At 40.4% G+C, this 17,474-nt stretch overlaps 1 protein-coding gene across 2 annotated transcripts in view; it reads left to right on the forward strand.

Moving 5' to 3' along the window:
* The window catches only part of COL4A5 (collagen type IV alpha 5 chain), a 245,474-nt gene that overhangs the window by 186,466 nt on the left and 41,534 nt on the right, over window positions 1-17,474 (forward strand). The window contains exons 38-41 of one of the 2 annotated variants that reach the window (XM_055121721.1): window positions 326-406; window positions 1,017-1,115; window positions 1,735-1,785; window positions 11,617-11,811. In XM_055121721.1, the coding sequence (XP_054977696.1) occupies window positions 326-406; window positions 1,017-1,115; window positions 1,735-1,785; window positions 11,617-11,811 (426 nt within the window). The remainder of the gene's footprint in view (window positions 1-325; window positions 407-1,016; window positions 1,116-1,734; window positions 1,786-11,616; window positions 11,812-17,474) is intronic. The other variant, XM_055121720.1, reaches the window with a different exon arrangement.

The raw sequence follows: 17,474 nt of genomic DNA on the forward strand, positions 1-17,474 counted from the left end.
GAATTTGAACAGGGGGGAGAATGTGGGTGTGGGGAACTCTGAGACAGTGGTAGAAGGAAGTGGACACTGTGGTAGAGGGTATGGCTCTGCAGTGTTATGCATGAAACCCTACCAGTGTTGTGAATCATGGTGCATAAAATAAAATTTTAAACAATATGACATACACCTACTTTTAGACTTAGCCGTCCCATTCCTGTCTAAATAATTTCCTTTCTTTTGTTCACTGTTTCTATGCTAATAATATACAAACTGTCTATTTTAGCTTTAGCTGTCAAGCATGTCTGTTTTTCTTTTATTATTAAATTAAAATTTTATTAAACTCTAGGAACCCCAGGCCTTCCTGGACCGAAGGGTATTAATGGTCCTCCTGGGGATCCTGGCCTTCCTGGAGAACCTGGTCCTGTAGGTAAGAACAAAATAAGAGGGTTTCTGTTCTGTAAAATTAAGACTCATATTCATTTTGATAAAGTCACCATTTCTGCGAGCTGCAAACATTTCAAGACAAAGAAGCATGATTATCGTTCACTGGTTCTTTTTGGTGCTAAGTGGATAACTTGTAATAAAGGAAAAGTTATTTGAACTTATGATATCTTTGGGGGATACTCACTTTTTGATAAAAAGTTATTTCAAGTATTCCGCAAGAGTAGATAGCTCTGTTTTTTAAATGACAACGTGAAGCACACTTTTCTGAGTTCCAAAGTAAGTCATTTTCTTGCCTTCATTAGGAGACCTGTTCTTCATCTGACCCATATCCCTATCTTACTCTCTTGGATACTCTACAGTCAAATTAAAATGAGAAGCTTGAAAAGTTTTGGATTTGAATGATTGATTAGACTGTACACATCTTTTTCTTCTTTTCTGCTTTTTTCTCCAGATTTCATGATTTTAAGCTATGTCTCAGAAGCATTGTGTATCTTGTAAATAAAACTATTTAAGCTACTTTGAAAATAACAGGAAATATGAAAGGAAGGGAGAATTTGGAAGATAGATATATCCTGCTTTACTGTGTTCTTTAGGTGGGAGAGGTCATCCTGGGCAGCCAGGGCCTGTAGGTGAAAAAGGCCTTCCTGGTCAAGATGGTATTCCTGGGCCAGCTGGACAGAAAGGTGAACCAGGTACTGCATTTTTTGTTTCTACACACATTTCCCTTTCTAATTAATTTTTCCAATATTACCTCGTGTACAATACATCAAAATTTCTTCCTTTTATGGAAAAATTCCTTGTCCTTCCTTATCCAGCTTTTAATATAAAAAAGTTAGCAAATGTAATAGACTAGACAATTACCTATGGAATCAAATCTTGAGATATTCCCAACAGAACAGAGACCTGAGGCTGCCAAAAGAGGGAACAGAGAAAGGACAGTAGTAGAAGGATATGGGTTCTCTGATATTGTATATGAAGCTTATAAGTATAATAAATAAAAAAACATTATTAACACTGTTGTATACAATGAGAACCCCAATAAAACTGATTGAGAAAAATCAAGGTAGTAGAAACCATGAAAAGACTTACACAGTTTTTTTTAATCTTAGAAATAATGTACTTACTATGCTAATTATATGAGGTGTATTACCACATAATATATACATTTACATAGTTCTTTCATTTATATTTGTATTATATATTGAAAAATTTGCATGTTCATAACATACCTTATAACACTTAACATTTTCAATTTATTTTCCTTCGTTTTAATTATTATTTATTTGAGGATCTTGGTTAATGTTCTGACAGGTCAACCAGGATTTGGAATCCCAGGACCACCTGGACTTCCAGGACTCTCTGGTAAGCTTTCTTAGAATTTGTTAGTTTAACCCATTTAAAGAGAATAATCTCTAGTATACTTATTCGAAGCATCTGTCATTTATTATAATACAATCCAAGCTAGAGTTGTATCTTAAAACATTCATCATTTAGCAGTTTTTATTCTTTACATTAATACAAATGCATCCTTAAAGAAATTTACACACAGCTGTCTATTCATTGGCTATATAAATGGTATTGAAATAATAAGGATAGAAAGCAAAACTGAGTGAAGTGTTAGATCTCAAAAAAGGTTTAGATTATTTTATATAAAAAACATTTCCCTCCCTATAGGGCCAACAAAAATGTTAATAAAAGAACCTGCTCTATGAATGACATTGTCACTCTCATCCCATTGAAAAGAGATTTTCTAGATTATGATTCTGAGTCCTATATAAATTGGTCTTCAGGAACATGCGGTAACTATTGAAGGTAGTAAGTGGCCATCATGTTTGGTGTATAGTCTACTTTCAGCCACATTTCCCATCCCGAAGGGGCCCTTCTAGCACCTTTTACTTGCTGGTCCCTTCTCTATCTTAGCTGCTTTTCCCCCAGCATTTGAGGCCGACTTCTAAACTGTGGAGTAATCCTCCTGGTCCTTATCTCTACTATTTTTGTGTGTTAGTCTACCATTCTGTTACTTTATGTTCCACAAATGAGTTCAATCTTTCTATGCCTGTCCCTCTCTTTCTGACTCATTTAACATCACTTAATAGGATACTTTCCATGTTGATTCACCTATATGCAAATTTCATGACTTCATCTTTTCTAACAGCTGCATAGTATTCCATCGTGTAGATGTACCAAAGTTTCTTTAACCAGTCATCTGTTCTCAGGCACTTGGGTTTTTTCCAGATTCTGGCTATTGTAGACAGTGCTGCAATGAACATATAAGTGCAGATTAATTTCTACTATACATTTTTGCATCTCTGGGATATATTCCCAAAAGTGGTATTGATGGGTTAAAGGAGAGCTCAATTTCGAATTTTTTCGGGAAGCATCCATACTGTTTTCCAAAAGGGCTGAACCAGTCAGCATTCCCACCAGCAATAAAGGAGAGTCCTCCTCCCCGCATCCGTGCCAACACCGGTTGCTTTAGTTCTTTTGGATGTGAGCCAGTCTCTGTGGTATGAATGATAACTCAGTGTTGTGATTTTTATATCCCACAAATAAATGCATTCATTCTATATCTGTCCCTTTCCTTCTGACTCCCTTCACTCAGCCTGATACTCTCCAAGTTTATTCATTTATAGACAAATTTCATGACCTCATTCTTCCTAACAGCTGTATAGTATTTCATCGTGTAGATATACAGTACTTTCTTTTTTTTTTTATTTTTATTTTTTATTTTTTATAGTTTATTTTTAATTAGTGAGTCAACGTGAGGGTACAGTTACAGATTTATACATTTTTGTGCTCATGTTTCTCCCTTACAAAGTTTGATAACCCATCCCTTCACCAGTGCCCATTCTCCACCACCAGTAAACCCAACATCCCACCCCCCCTTCCCAGTCCCGTCTCCCCCCACCCCACACTGCCACTATGGCAGGGTATTCCCTTTTGTTCTCTCTCTCTGATTAGGTGTTGTGGTTTGCAATAAAGGTGTTGAGTGGCCATTGCGTTCAGTCTCTAGTCTATATTTGGCCCGCATCATCTTTCCCCCACATGACCAACAACCACATTTTACTTGCTGTTCCCTTCTCTGAGTTGCCCAGGATGAGAGAACAGCCTCCAAGCCATGGTGACAACCTCCTGGTACTTATTTCTACTATTCTTGGGTGTTCGTCTTATAGTCTATTATTCTATATTCCACAGATGAGTGCAATCTTTCTATGTCTGTCTCTCTCTTTCTGACTCATTTCACTTAGCATGATACTTTCCATGTAGATCCACTTATATGCAAACGTCATGACCTCATTTTTTCTAACAGCTGCATAGTATTCCATTGTATATATGTACCAGAGTTTCTTCAACCAGTCATCTGTTCTAGGGCACTCGGGTTTTTTCCAGATTCTGCCTATTGTAAACAGTGCTGCGGTGAACATATAAGTGCATATGTCACTTCGACTATACTTTTTGGCTTTTCTGGGATATATTCCCAGCAGTGGTATTGCTGGGTCAAATGGGAGCTCAACCTCAAGTTTTTTGAGAATTGTCCATATTGTTTTCCAAAAGGGCTGAACTAGCCGGCATTCCCACCAGCAGTGTAGAAGGGTCCCTTTCTCCCCACATCCTCTCCAACAGCGGTTGCTTTTGTTCTTTTGGATGTGTGCTAGCCTCTGTGGTGTGAGGTGGTATCTCAAAGTTGTTTTGATCTGCATCTCTCTGATGATTAGTGATGTAGAGCACTTTTTCATGTGTCTTTTGGCCATTCGTATCTCTTCCTTGGTAAAGTTTCTGTTCATTTCTTCGCCCCATTTTTTGATGGGGTTGGATGTTTTCTTCTTGTAGAGTTCAACCAGTGCTTTATATACCCTTGATATCAACCCCTTATCTGATGTGTATTGTGTAAATATCCTTTCCCATTCTGTAGATAGTCTTTGTATTCTGGTCGCTGTTTCTTTTGCTGTGCAGAAGCTTTTTAGTTTAATGTAGTCCCATTTGTTGATCTCTGTTTTTACTAGATTGCTTAGTTCCGTGTCATCTTTGAAGATACCTTTATCTTCAATATCCTGGAGGGTTTTGCCTACCTTGTCTTCAATGTACCTTATGGTTTGTGGTCTGATGTTGAGGTCTTTAATCCATTTTGATCTGACTTTTGTGCATGGTGACAGATCGAGTTCTAAGCCCATTTTTTTGCATGTGGTTGTCCAGTTGTGCCAGCACCATTTGTTAAAGAGACTTTCCTTGCTCCACTTCACATCTCTTGCACCTTTATCAAAGATTAGATGATCATACCTTTGAGGTTGTGTGTGGGGATATTCCACCCTGTTCCATTGGTCTGCAGTTCTGCTTTTGTTCCAGTACCATGCTGTTTTAATTGTTACCGCTTTGTAGTAGAGTTTAAGGTTGGGAAGGGTGATGCCTCCCATCATCTTTTTCCCAAGAATTGTTTTAGCTATCCGTGGGCGTTTATTGTTCCATATAAATTTCAGGATTGCTTGCTCCGCTTCTTTGAAGAATGCCATGGGTATCCCCATAGGGATCGCGTTAAATCTGTATAATGCTTTGGGGAGTATTGCCATTTTGACAATGTTGATTCTCCCTATCCATGAGCAGGGGATATTTTTCCATTTCCTCATGTCCTCTTTTATTTCATGAAGTAGCGTTTTATAGTTTTCTTTGTAGAGGTCCTTTACTTCTTTAGTTAAGCTGATTCCAAGGTATTTGATTTTCTTGGGCACAATTGTGAATGGGATTGCTTTTTTCATGTCCCTTTCCTCTGTCTCATTGTTTGCATATAGGAAGGCCATGGATTTTTGGGTATTGATTTTATAGCCTGCGACTTTACTGTATAGGTCAATTGTTTCTAAGAGTTTCTTACTAGAGCTTTTAGGTTTCTCTAGGTATAGTATCATATCGTCTGCGAATAGTGAGAGCTTGATTTCTTCCTTTCCGATCTGAATCCCCTTAATATCTTTTTCTTGCCTGATGGCTATTGCTAATACTTCCAGTACTATATTAAAGAGAAGTGGTGAGAGTGGACATCCTTGTCTTGTCCCCGATCTCAGAGGAAAAGCCCTTAGTTTTTCTCCATTGATGATAATGCTCGCCATAGGTTCATGGTAGATGGCTTTGACTATCTTGAGAAAAGTTCCTCCAAAACCCATTTTGGTGAGAGTTTTTATCATGAATGGGTGTTGGATCTTGTCAAATGCTTTTTCTGCATCTATGGATATGATCATATGGTTTTTATCTTTACTTTTGTTGATGTGATGGATTATGTTGATTGATTTCCGAATGTTAAACCAACCTTGCATCCCTGGGATGAATCCCACTTGGTCATGGTGTATGATCTTTTTGATGAGTTGTTGGATTCTATTTGCTAGTATTTTGTTGAGAATCTTCGCATCGGTATTCATCAAGGATATTGGTCTATAGTTTTCTTTGTTAGTGGTGTCTTTGTTTGCTTTTGGTATTAGGGAGATATGTGCCTCATAGAAACTGTTTGGAAGGGTTCCTGTCTTTTCGATTTCCTGGAAAAGCTTAAGGAGAACTGGCAACAAGTCTTCTTTGAATGTTTGGAAGAATTCGCCAGTGAATCCGTCTGGACCTGGGCTTTTGTTTTTGGGGAGACTTTTGATTACCGTTTCGATTTCCTTGATATTTATGGGCCTATTCAGGTATTTCACGTCTTCTTGGCTCAGTCTTGGGAGGTTGTAGGAGTCAAGGAATTCATCCATTTCTTTTAGGTTCTCTTGTTTTGTGGCATACAGACTTTCAAAGTAGTCTCTGATGATCCTTTGAATCTCCTTGGTTTCTGTTGTGATGTCCCCCTTTTCATTTCTGATTCGGTTTATTAGGGTTTTCTCTCTTTCTTTCTTTGTGAGTCTTGCTAGCGGTTTATCAATCTTGTTTATTTTCTCGAAGAACCAGCTCTTTGTTTCATTGATCTTATGGATTGTTTTTCGGGTTTCCATATCGTTAATTTCTGCTCTAAGTTTTATTATTTCTTTCCTTCGATCTGGTTTGGGTTCCTTTTGCTGGTCCTCTTCTAAGATCTTGAGCTGCGAAGTCAAACTATCTATATAGGCCCTTTCTTCCTTTCTGAGGAAGGCTTGCAGAGCTATAAATTTTCCCCTTAACACAGCTTTAGCTGCGTCCCATAGGTTCTGGTAGCTTGTGTCTTCATTCTCATTTGTTTCGAGGTATCTCTTAATTTCTTTCTTGATTTCCTCCGTGACCCACTCATTGTTCAATAGTGAGTTGTTTAATTTCCAAGTGTTTGATTTGGTTCTCCGAGTCTGTGAATGATTAACTTCCATCTTCAGTGCATCATGGTCTGAAAAGATAGTTGATACAATTTCTATCTTTCCAATTCTATTAAGGAATAACTTGTGGCCCAGAACATGGTCTATTTTGGAAAATGTTCCATGTGCACTGGAAAAGAATGTGTATTCTTTCTTTTGGGGGTATATAGCCCTGTATAGGTCTATTAGCCCTGTCTCCTCCATTTCTTCCTTCAGGGCCATCGTTTCCTTGCTGAGTGTTGTTCTTGTCGATCTATCCAGAGGTGATAAGGCAGTGTTGAAATCTCCAACTACTATCGTGGTGCTAGTTATGTCCTCCTTAAATTCTGTTAGGAGTTCTTTTAAGTATTTCGCTGGTCGTTCATTAGGTGCGTATACATTTAGGAGTGTGATTTCTTCCTGTTGCACATATCCCTTGATGAATATAAAATGACCTTTGCTGTCTCTTCTGATCTTTTTCAGCCTGAAATCAATGCTATCGGATACTAGTATGGCCACCCCTGCTTTTTTTTGAGGGGGCTGTTTGCTTGCAGGATTGTTTTCCATCCTTTGATTTTTAGTCTGTGTTTGTTCCGGCTATTCAGATGTGTTTCTTGTAGGCAGCAGAAGGTTGGGTTTAGTTTCCGAATCCATTTTGCCACTCTATGCCTCTTGATTGGTGCATTTAGCCCGTTAACATTAAGAGAGATTATTGTCATTGGTTTTTGTGCCATTTTTCTGTAGGGTTTGTTGTTCTTATAGGTCTTTTTCCTTGTCTTATACTAGCCCTTTGAGTCCTTCTTTTAAATTTGGTCTTGAGTCTATGAAGTTCCTGAGCTGTTGCTTGTCCATGAAATAATGTATGGTTCCTTCAAGTTTAACTGAGAGTTTAGCCGGGTAGAGTATTCTTGGTGAGGCATTCATTTCATGAAGTTTTTTCACTATATCCCACCATTGTCTTCGGGCTTGGAGGGTTTCTTCTGATAGGTCTGCTGTGAATCTAAGGGGTGCACCTTTGTATATGATCTCCTTCTTTGATCTTGCTGCTTGCAGTATTGTGTCTCTATCCACGGCATCCATCATTGTGACTATGATATGCCTTGGGGATTTTCTATTTGGGTCCCTTTTAGCTGGCACCCTTCGGACTCCTTGTATCTGGATGTCCACATTCTCTAGCTCTGGGAATTTTTTAGCAATGATGTCTTTAATGGTGTTTTTTTCATTGGGATTGGTTCCGTGTGGTTCCGGCACTCCCATGATTCTTATGTTGTTTCTCCTGAGGTCGTCCCCTAGGACTCTAACTCGCTCTAGAGCCATTTTGAGGTCTTTTGCCATTATTTGCTGTTGTCTATATGCTTTGTGCAGCTCATCTTCAAGCTCACTGATTCTGTCTTCGGCTGTAGTCATTCTACTATTGAGGGCTCCTACGGAGTTTTTCATTTCATCTACTGATTCTTTTAGTTGTGTGACTTCTGTTCGTAGCTTTGAAATTTCTGCTCTCATTTCTTCCTGGATGATCTTGGTGGAGCGTTCCAACGCGGCATCCATATCCTCCCTTAATTTATTGGATGTTCGTTCCATAGTTGTGTTGAGTTCATGAATCATCCTCACAATTTCCTCTCTGAATTCTCTATCTGAGAGGAGGGTGTATTTCTGGGAGGTCGCTGCTGAGGTTAGTGAGATATTTTCTTGGCTCTCTCCTAGTGGTGGGGATTTTCTCAGTTTCTTCATGTTGTTATGGGCTTTACTATCTGGAGCTCTCGTTAACTTGGGAGGAACCTCGAGTAAAGATTTTTGGTTATGCTCTTTTGACAAAGTACTTTTCTGTGCAAGTTGATGTGTTCATTGACAGTTTTTGTGAAGTTAGGATAGGCTAGGTTAGTTGAGTATCAACATATAGTAACTAAGATAATGAGGGAGTTCTTTGGAGAAATGGGTTCAATCAATTGTAGCCAAAGGACAATGTGTGGAATGGTAGGAAAAATATCTGCGGCCGCGTTAGCGGCCGCCGCTCCGGAAACAGGCCACGCCCACTTTTAAGGCCACGCCCCCAAATGACAGGACACGCCCTAACCTGTTCGGACACGGGAGGGCGGGATCAGGCGCGGTGGGCGAATGACTGGGACCTGCCCGGCGGGGAGGGGGTGCTCCGAGCTGTCCCGCTGCCGCAGGCGGGCACGGGACGCGGGGGGCGCTTTTCCAGGTGGCACAGGGTCTCCAAGGGGAAGAGCCAATATACCTGTCGGACACGGGAGGGCGGGATCAGGCGCGGTGGGCGAATGACTGGGACCTGCCCGGCGGGGAGGGGGTGCTCCGAGCTGTCCCGCTGCCGCAGGCGGGCACGGGACGCGGGGGGCGCTTTTCCAGGTGGCACAGGGTCTCCAAGGGGAAGAGCCAATATACCTGTCGGACACGGGAGGGCGGGATCAGGCGCGGTGGGCGAATGACTGGGACCTGCCCGGCGGGGAGGGGGTGCTCCGAGCTGTCCCGCTGCCGCAGGCGGGCACGGGACGCGGGGGGCGCTTTTCCAGGTGGCACAGGGTCTCCAAGGGGAAGAGCCAATATACCTGTCGGACACGGGAGGGCGGGATCAGGCGCGGTGGGCGAATGACTGGGACCTGCCCGGCGGGGAGGGGGTGCTCCGAGCTGTCCCGCTGCCGCAGGCGGGCACGGGACGCGGGGGGCGCTTTTCCAGGTGGCACAGGGTCTCCAAGGGGAAGAGCCAATATACCTGTCGGACACGGGAGGGCGGGATCAGGCGCGGTGGGCGAATGACTGGGACCTGCCCGGCGGGGAGGGGGTGCTCCGAGCTGTCCCGCTGCCGCAGGCGGGCACGGGACGCGGGGGGCGCTTTTCCAGGTGGCACAGGGTCTCCAAGGGGAAGAGCCAATATACCTGTCGGACACGGGAGGGCGGGATCAGGCGCGGTGGGCGAATGACTGGGACCTGCCCGGCGGGGAGGGGGTGCTCCGAGCTGTCCCGCTGCCGCAGGCGGGCACGGGACGCGGGGGGCGCTTTTCCAGGTGGCACAGGGTCTCCAAGGGGAAGAGCCAATATACCTGTCGGACACGGGAGGGCGGGATCAGGCGCGGTGGGCGAATGACTGGGACCTGCCCGGCGGGGAGGGGGTGCTCCGAGCTGTCCCGCTGCCGCAGGCGGGCACGGGACGCGGGGGGCGCTTTTCCAGGTGGCACAGGGTCTCCAAGGGGAAGAGCCAATATACCTGTCGGACACGGGAGGGCGGGATCAGGCGCGGTGGGCGAATGACTGGGACCTGCCCGGCGGGGAGGGGGTGCTCCGAGCTGTCCCGCTGCCGCAGGCGGGCACGGGACGCGGGGGGCGCTTTTCCAGGTGGCACAGGGTCTCCAAGGGGAAGAGCCAATATACCTGTCGGACACGGGAGGGCGGGATCAGGCGCGGTGGGCGAATGACTGGGACCTGCCCGGCGGGGAGGGGGTGCTCCGAGCTGTCCCGCTGCCGCAGGCGGGCACGGGACGCGGGGGGCGCTTTTCCAGGTGGCACAGGGTCTCCAAGGGGAAGAGCCAATATACCTGTCGGACACGGGAGGGCGGGATCAGGCGCGGTGGGCGAATGACTGGGACCTGCCCGGCGGGGAGGGGGTGCTCTGAGCTGTCCCGCTGCCGCAGGCGGGCACGGGACGCGGGGGGCGCTTTTCTACAGTACTTTCTTTATCCATACATCTGTTCTAGGCAACTCAGATTGTTTCTAGATTCTGGCTATTGTAAATGGTGCTCAGTGAACATAGATGCAGATGGTGTTTCTGCTCTGTGTCTTTGAACTCTCAGGGTATCTTCCCTGAAGTGGTATTGCTGGGTCAAATAAGAGCTCAATTTCTAGTTTCTTGAGGAATGTCCATATTGTTTACCAAAAAGGCTGGACCAAGTCTGCATTCCCACCAGCAATAAATGGGTGTCCCTTTCTTTCTGAATCCACACCAGCCCTGGTTGTTCTGTTCATTTGTATTTATGCCAGTCACTGGGCATGAGATGATATATCATTGTTGTTTTGATTTGCATCTGACTGATAATTAGTGATGTAGAGCATTTTTTCATGTGCCTTCTGGCCATTCAAATCTCTTCTGGAAACTATCACTCTGATCAATAACTAAATTTGAAAGCAGGTAAAGGGATATAGATGATAACCTTTCACCATCTGTATTGCAATCCATATGCCTAAAATGAGAGAGAGAAAGAAAAAGAGAGAGAGAGGAGAGAGGAGACTGCCATAGAGGCAGGCTGGGATGGGGGGTGGCTTGACGGGGTGGGAGGAAAACTGGGGACACTGGTGCTGGAAAATTACACTGGTGAAGGGATGGGTGTTGGAACATTGTATGACTGAAACACAAACATAATCAAGTTTGCAATGCTCTATCTTGTTGATTCAATTAAAAATTAAAAAAAGAAAACTAGGTGTTCCCTTTGTATTTTAATAGCCAAAGCAATATAACTCATTATTTTTTTTATTTAGAAAGCTGTGAAACATGTAAACATTATGTAAAATATTTCTACAAAACTTTTAAGAAATACAAATTATTGTATTTATATAAACTACTGAAGATTATATAGAGATGCAATGAAAAACACAGGAAGAAAATGTCAAAAATAGGACTTAACAAATTTCTTTGTGTGAAAGAAAGTATATTCAAGTATTTGATTGAGAAATGCTTGACAGATGTGTTGATTTATTTATTAAATCAATAAGCTAAATCAATCCCATATATTCTTTATTAAGTAAAAAAATTGAATATATTGAACGATAAATTATAAAATAATTAAGCACCTGTCCATTCAATAAATATTTCTTAAAGCCTCAAGAAATAAATAAGTGAATATGTTTAGCCTTATCAGTTTGCAAAATATTCATGTAATTTAAAATGTTTTCTAATATCACTTTGCTTTTATAGGTCAAAAGGGTGATGGAGGATTACCTGGCATACCTGGAAATCCTGGCCTTCCAGGCCCAAAGGGTGAACCAGGCTTTCATGGTTTCCCTGGTTTACAAGGTCCCCCAGGCCCTCCTGGTTCTCCAGGTCCAGCTCTGGAAGGCCCAAAAGGCAGTCCGGGTCCCCAAGGTCATCCTGGGAGACCAGGTATGTATGTAGTCTACTTATTCATCCTTTTTGTTTTTCTGGCAGATTATTAGACCTTAGAATGTAATCTAAGAGCAGGCCAAATAAATTGTTTCATCAATACCCAACTCCATCGATTTCCATAGCATCTAATAATTCTGTTCAGTAATACCTTTCATAATTTACTTAAAGTTGAACTAAGCAGGCCAGTATATAAAGAGTGAATTTGTTAGTCTTTTTATTAAATGTAAAGCTAGCTATACTGATAACCTGGCAGCAAAATGCATTTGAATTTTAAGTGTGAGATTCTCAGCATGTCCTCAGAGAAATCTTATTAGTGATCACCCAATAGACACTTGTGGTTCATACCAAAAGTGTTGTTGTGGTTCTGTCACATGATCAGGAAATATTACTAAACACAATAAAAATTTTTCGCTAGCAAGTAGATAATCAAATGTGTCTTCAATATCACAACACGATTAAATTGATTAGTGACCTTTTGTTACCAGCTTCATCTATATATCTCAGTTGTCTTGTATTTACTACTCGAGAAGTCTGAATTCTGCATCCACGTTCACTTTTTATTTTGTGTCTGTGCTCTCGTTTCATTTTACTAAGTTTGGAGACAGTCATATTTTAGCCAAGATTAATGTTGCTGATTCCAATCACTGGTGATTAACAACATTTTTATACTTCATATTTGATTTTTATGTTTCTGATAATAGAAAACTTTGGCGTCATTGATTTAAAAAGAGATAGAAAAAATAAAAAGAGATAGAAAAAGTTTTTAAGTTATTTTATATTTTAAGAGTCTGATTCAGTTTCTAAATGTTAATAATGAAATTTTTTATTAAAATTGCAATAAAATCCTAAGTTATGTGATAATTTTAATAAGATATTCTCTAAAGTGTGAATCAATAGTATCATGTTCTATATTCAGAGAATCATTTTTTTCAAAACCAAATTTATTTTATCTGGCTGTTTATAAAAATTATTAAATTTTGGGGCTGGAGTAATAGCACAGCGGGTAGGGTGTTTGCCTTGCACACGGCCGACCCGGGTTCAGATTCCCAGCATCCCATATGGTCCCCTGGACTGAGTACAGAGCCATGAGTAACTCGTATGCATCGCCAGGTGTGACCCAAGAGGCAAAAAAATATGTTAAATTTTCACCTTGGTTTACTTTTGAAGACAACCAGTGAAAATTTCTTCAGCTATGTTAATCTTCTTGCATGCAATGTAAAAAATTAGCACAAATATTTTGCTTGATTAGGCATGCAATAGTTCAATAAAACCAGACTACTATTGCTTTTATATTTTAATCGGTAGATGGTTATTCATTTTTGGTGGTCCAAGGGATCAAACTTAAGGCCTCACACTTGCAAAACAAGTGTTTTATTACTATGATACATATTTGACCCTATTATTATTATTACTAGTAATGGAGTTAACTGTTCAACATTAGTTTGAAATATACCAGCATATGACATTTTGTTTCAAAACTACTTTAGAAGAACACACACCTTATGAATGTTTGTGGTTTCTCAGTATCTTCATAAATCAAAAATTGAAATGGAGTTTAAAAATGAATTGCTCTTCACTTATATGTTCATCGCAGCACTGTTTACAATAGCCAGAATCTGGAAAAAACCCAAGTGCCCGAGAACAGATGACTGCTTAGAGAAAATTTGGTACATCTATACAATGGAATACTATGCAGCTATTAGAAAAGATGAAGTCATGAACTTTGCATATAAGTGGTTCAACCTGGAAAGTATCCTGCTAAGTGAAATGAGTCAGAAAGAGAGAGACAGACATAGCAAGATTGCACTCATCTGTGGAAGATAAAATAACAGAGTAGGAGACTAATACCCAAGAATAGTAGAAATAAGGACCAGGAGGTTGACTCCATGGCTTGAAAGCTGGCCTCACATGCTGGGTTAAAAGTCAGTTCAGATAGAGAAGGGAACACCAAGTAAAATGTGGTTGGAGATCTCGAGCAGGAAGTGAGATGCGTGCTGAAAGTAGACTAGAGACTGAACAATTCCTAATTTCTGATTATTGTGAACACGATGGCCACTCAATACGCCTATTGCAAACCATAACACCCAAAAGGATAAAGAGAACAAAAGGGAATATCCTGCCACAGAAGTGTGGTGGGGGATGGGAGAGATACTGGGTTCATTGTTGGTGGAGAATGGACACTGGGGGACGGATGGGCTCTGAAACATTATATGAGAAAACACAAGCACGAAAATGTGTAACTCTGTAATTTTACCCTCACGATGATTTACTAATTAAAAAATAAATTTTTAAAAAGGAAAAAAAAATTAAAAAGAAAAAAAATAAAAATGAATTGCTCATAGAATTGATTGTTCTTGGGGCTGAAATGATAGTACAGTCGTAGGTACTTTTGCCTTCATGACCCTGACCCGGCATCAATTAACAGCACCCATAGCCCAAATCATTCCTGAGCACAGAACAAGGAGTAAGCCTTGAGTACCATTTTTATAGCCATAAAACAAAAGAAAAAATGATTGTTCATATTCTGATTTCTAATAATCATGGTGATGATTATTAGCCACATTTTGGGTTATCACAAAATTCGAAATTCTACTGTTAGAAAATGGGACTAAAGCAGCACAGAGTTAAAAAAAAAAACCTAAGTTCTACCTTTTCATATTGGAACCCTCTTAATCTTAGTTTAGTCATATACATATTAACTCTCCAAAGGGTGATTGTGAAGAGTTTCCCAGTGAAAAATTATTGATCTATAGTGAAAATGTTTGCTTAATAAAAAATAAGAGGGCAACAAATATATTAATGTTTTTATTACTTATTAATATAATATTATCATTACTTTATTATTATTATTACTTAGGATAAACACTCCTTAAAATTTTATGAGAAAAAAGGGGAAATTATAATTCCTAATTTCTGATTATTGTGAATTGTAAAAAATTACAAAGGCACACGCATGTGAGGGTGCAATGATGTGATGATGTGTCGTGTTGTTGTTCTCAGGCTCTCGGGGTGGATTTCTTTCAAGCGCGCACGCCGCTGGCGTTCGGTGCTCTTGAGCCACTGTGTATGGACAGAAACAGGATGGCTCCTCATGCTCTGCTTCTGTGTGTGCCACTGTGCTCTCTTCTGTCTGTCTCTCTATCTCTGTCTCTGTCTCTGTAGTCTCTAGTCTCTTCCGACCTCTCTCTGTCTCTGCTTCTGTGTCTTCTCTCTTGCTTCAGTATCTTCCCTCCGCTTGTCTCTTCTCCTTGCTTCTGTCTTACTTCTGCTTCTGTGTCTTGCCTCTCTCTTTCTGTCTTGCCTCTGCCTGTATCCTGCTGCCTCTTCTTCTGTCTCTGCTGTCTCCTTCTCTTCCCCCATAGTCTTAATTTATATAGCAATCACATAGGGTGGTGACACAAAGTTTGGTTGACATTAACAAATAAACAAAGAGGGGTAAGACCACTCCTCCAGGAGATTAACAAAAATCTCATCTAAGGAGATTACTCCAGATTACTAGGAGATCCACTCAAGGGCACTGTTCCATACAAGGGTGTGTCAGGGTGTGTCCCTTTCTTCCTTCCTCAGCTAGTAATCCACTTAAATAGTTGTAGTAAATCTACTTCAAATATTTCTAGCAATATCATTCTGTATGAGCACAGTAAGAGATGTATCAAACTTAAAGTTTGGTTCTTTTTGAGGACATCTCACTATATTTTCTAGACCGCAGTCCTCAGGCCAGGTTAGTCTTCCTAACCCCAGAACGGTCCTAGTCTCATTGTTACTTTTGGATCATGACAGCATTTGTCTATGACCATGCTCTGAACTTATAGTTTAGTATTGTGGTGCTTTGGCCTGGACCATTTTGATGCCAGGGTAGCTCACAGCTTGCCCTGGGTCCATTCTTTCCCTCGTCAGGACCCTGCTTTTGGGGTGCTAGGAACTAAGGGCAACTGAGTGGAGAAAGCAGATGATCGGTAGTAAATATTATCGGAGTCAGTCAGCTCCCAAGTTACAAAGCATAATATTAAATGTCTTCCTGTGTCCATACAGAAAGGATATTACTTTAAGGTAAACTAAATTCCCTGCGGCAAGGCTGAAAGGACAAACCCAATGTTCTCCTATAGTGAATGACAGTAAAAATGTTTTCTTGGGAATTTAAATTAAATTTCCCAGACTCGTAAAAAGCTTCTACTTCTATCTAATTTGATTTTTTATTCCCTCATGATTCCATTATTTTTCAGAACCATAGATTCTAGGAGAGTCTTACTATAGAATCATTTCATATTATTCATACCATATCATAGAACCATAGATCTAGGAGGGACTATAATTTATATTTTTATATTTTATATTTGTCAATAATATTAGATCCACCAGACAGTTGTTAAATTGGCTTGACAGATTTTATTCAAGACTATTGCAATTTAGAAGAAACTATTGCAAAAAAAGAGAGATTGAGCTCAACTCTGTGTACAAGAAAAAGTGAGGATTCCTAGCTAAGTAGCAGAATGAGTCAGTGGATGATAAAATTACTATAAGTAGATATGACTGATAGGAAGATTCTTGCAAAAGGGGCCAATTGCCTATCAATAATCTTGCTTAAGTGGCTTAGACATCAAGGATTGGAGATGAGGAGCTTAATTGGATATTAAGGAAAATGGAACTCTTAACTTTGTAAGATTTTTTGCTAAAACAAGGGTTTCTTGAGAAGAGGACTCAAAGCAGCCTGTCTGAAATTAAGTCAAGAGTTATGAGATATTAAGATGCTTGCTCAAGGCCATACTGTGACTTACTGTCATAGCTAGGATTCTCACTTAAGACTCCCCAGTCTAAATTTTGTTTCTTCTCTAAAGTTAACGTATATGTTTCCACAACACTAGTTGCATAATCTAAATTCTTGTTTAGTTTTAAATAATTGACACAGAAAAGCTGCTTCAAACATTTTAGGAGATGAGGTTCAGCCATAAGCAAATTGAAACCTATCTCCAATTTCTTGTTTTCTGTTAACCTCAAAAGCTCCTATCGACCCCTACTTCTTGTATCTTTTCTAATGAGTGTCATTAAAACAATTACAAAAAGTGCATGCTATTTTACTATCCCCAAGAAAAAGAAAGTAGGATATACTTTGAAGTAATTTTGAGTCCTCCCTTGTTTGAATTGCATAGAAATTTGCTTGCTGCCTTGATCACTTCTAGACATTACTTTCAGCTAGGAGATTGCTTTTTTCCTGATGCACTAGAACATATTCAAAGAAGAAAAAAGGAAAGTAGCCACATTACTTTAAAAAAATGATTGAACACCATTTTATTTTTACAAGATGTTCTCTAAATTGCATACTTATTGGTCGCTGCAATTTCTCTTTCTTGCAACTATTAAAGACTAAAACCTTAAGTCAAAATTGGATATAAAATACATCAATTCATTCATCAACTTATCTTTATTTATTACCACTTATATATGAGACCTTAGGTTTTATATTTCATTTTGTTTTTCACTTTAACCCTGTTAGGTTATTTGAGAACAAAAAGTTTCAGAGCCTCATGTACAAAACCGTCTTGGCAAATAACTCATTAAAATAATACTTTTTAGAGATTTTGCTATGATAGGACACGAAAACTTCTTGTTATTTACTCAGACCAAAATTTTATATATTTTAGTGATACATGTTTCTGGGAGTCCCTTTTATT

This window comes from Sorex araneus, chromosome X (genome assembly GCF_027595985.1).
Source record: "Sorex araneus isolate mSorAra2 chromosome X, mSorAra2.pri, whole genome shotgun sequence".
Classification (NCBI taxonomy): domain Eukaryota; kingdom Metazoa; phylum Chordata; class Mammalia; order Eulipotyphla; family Soricidae; genus Sorex; species Sorex araneus.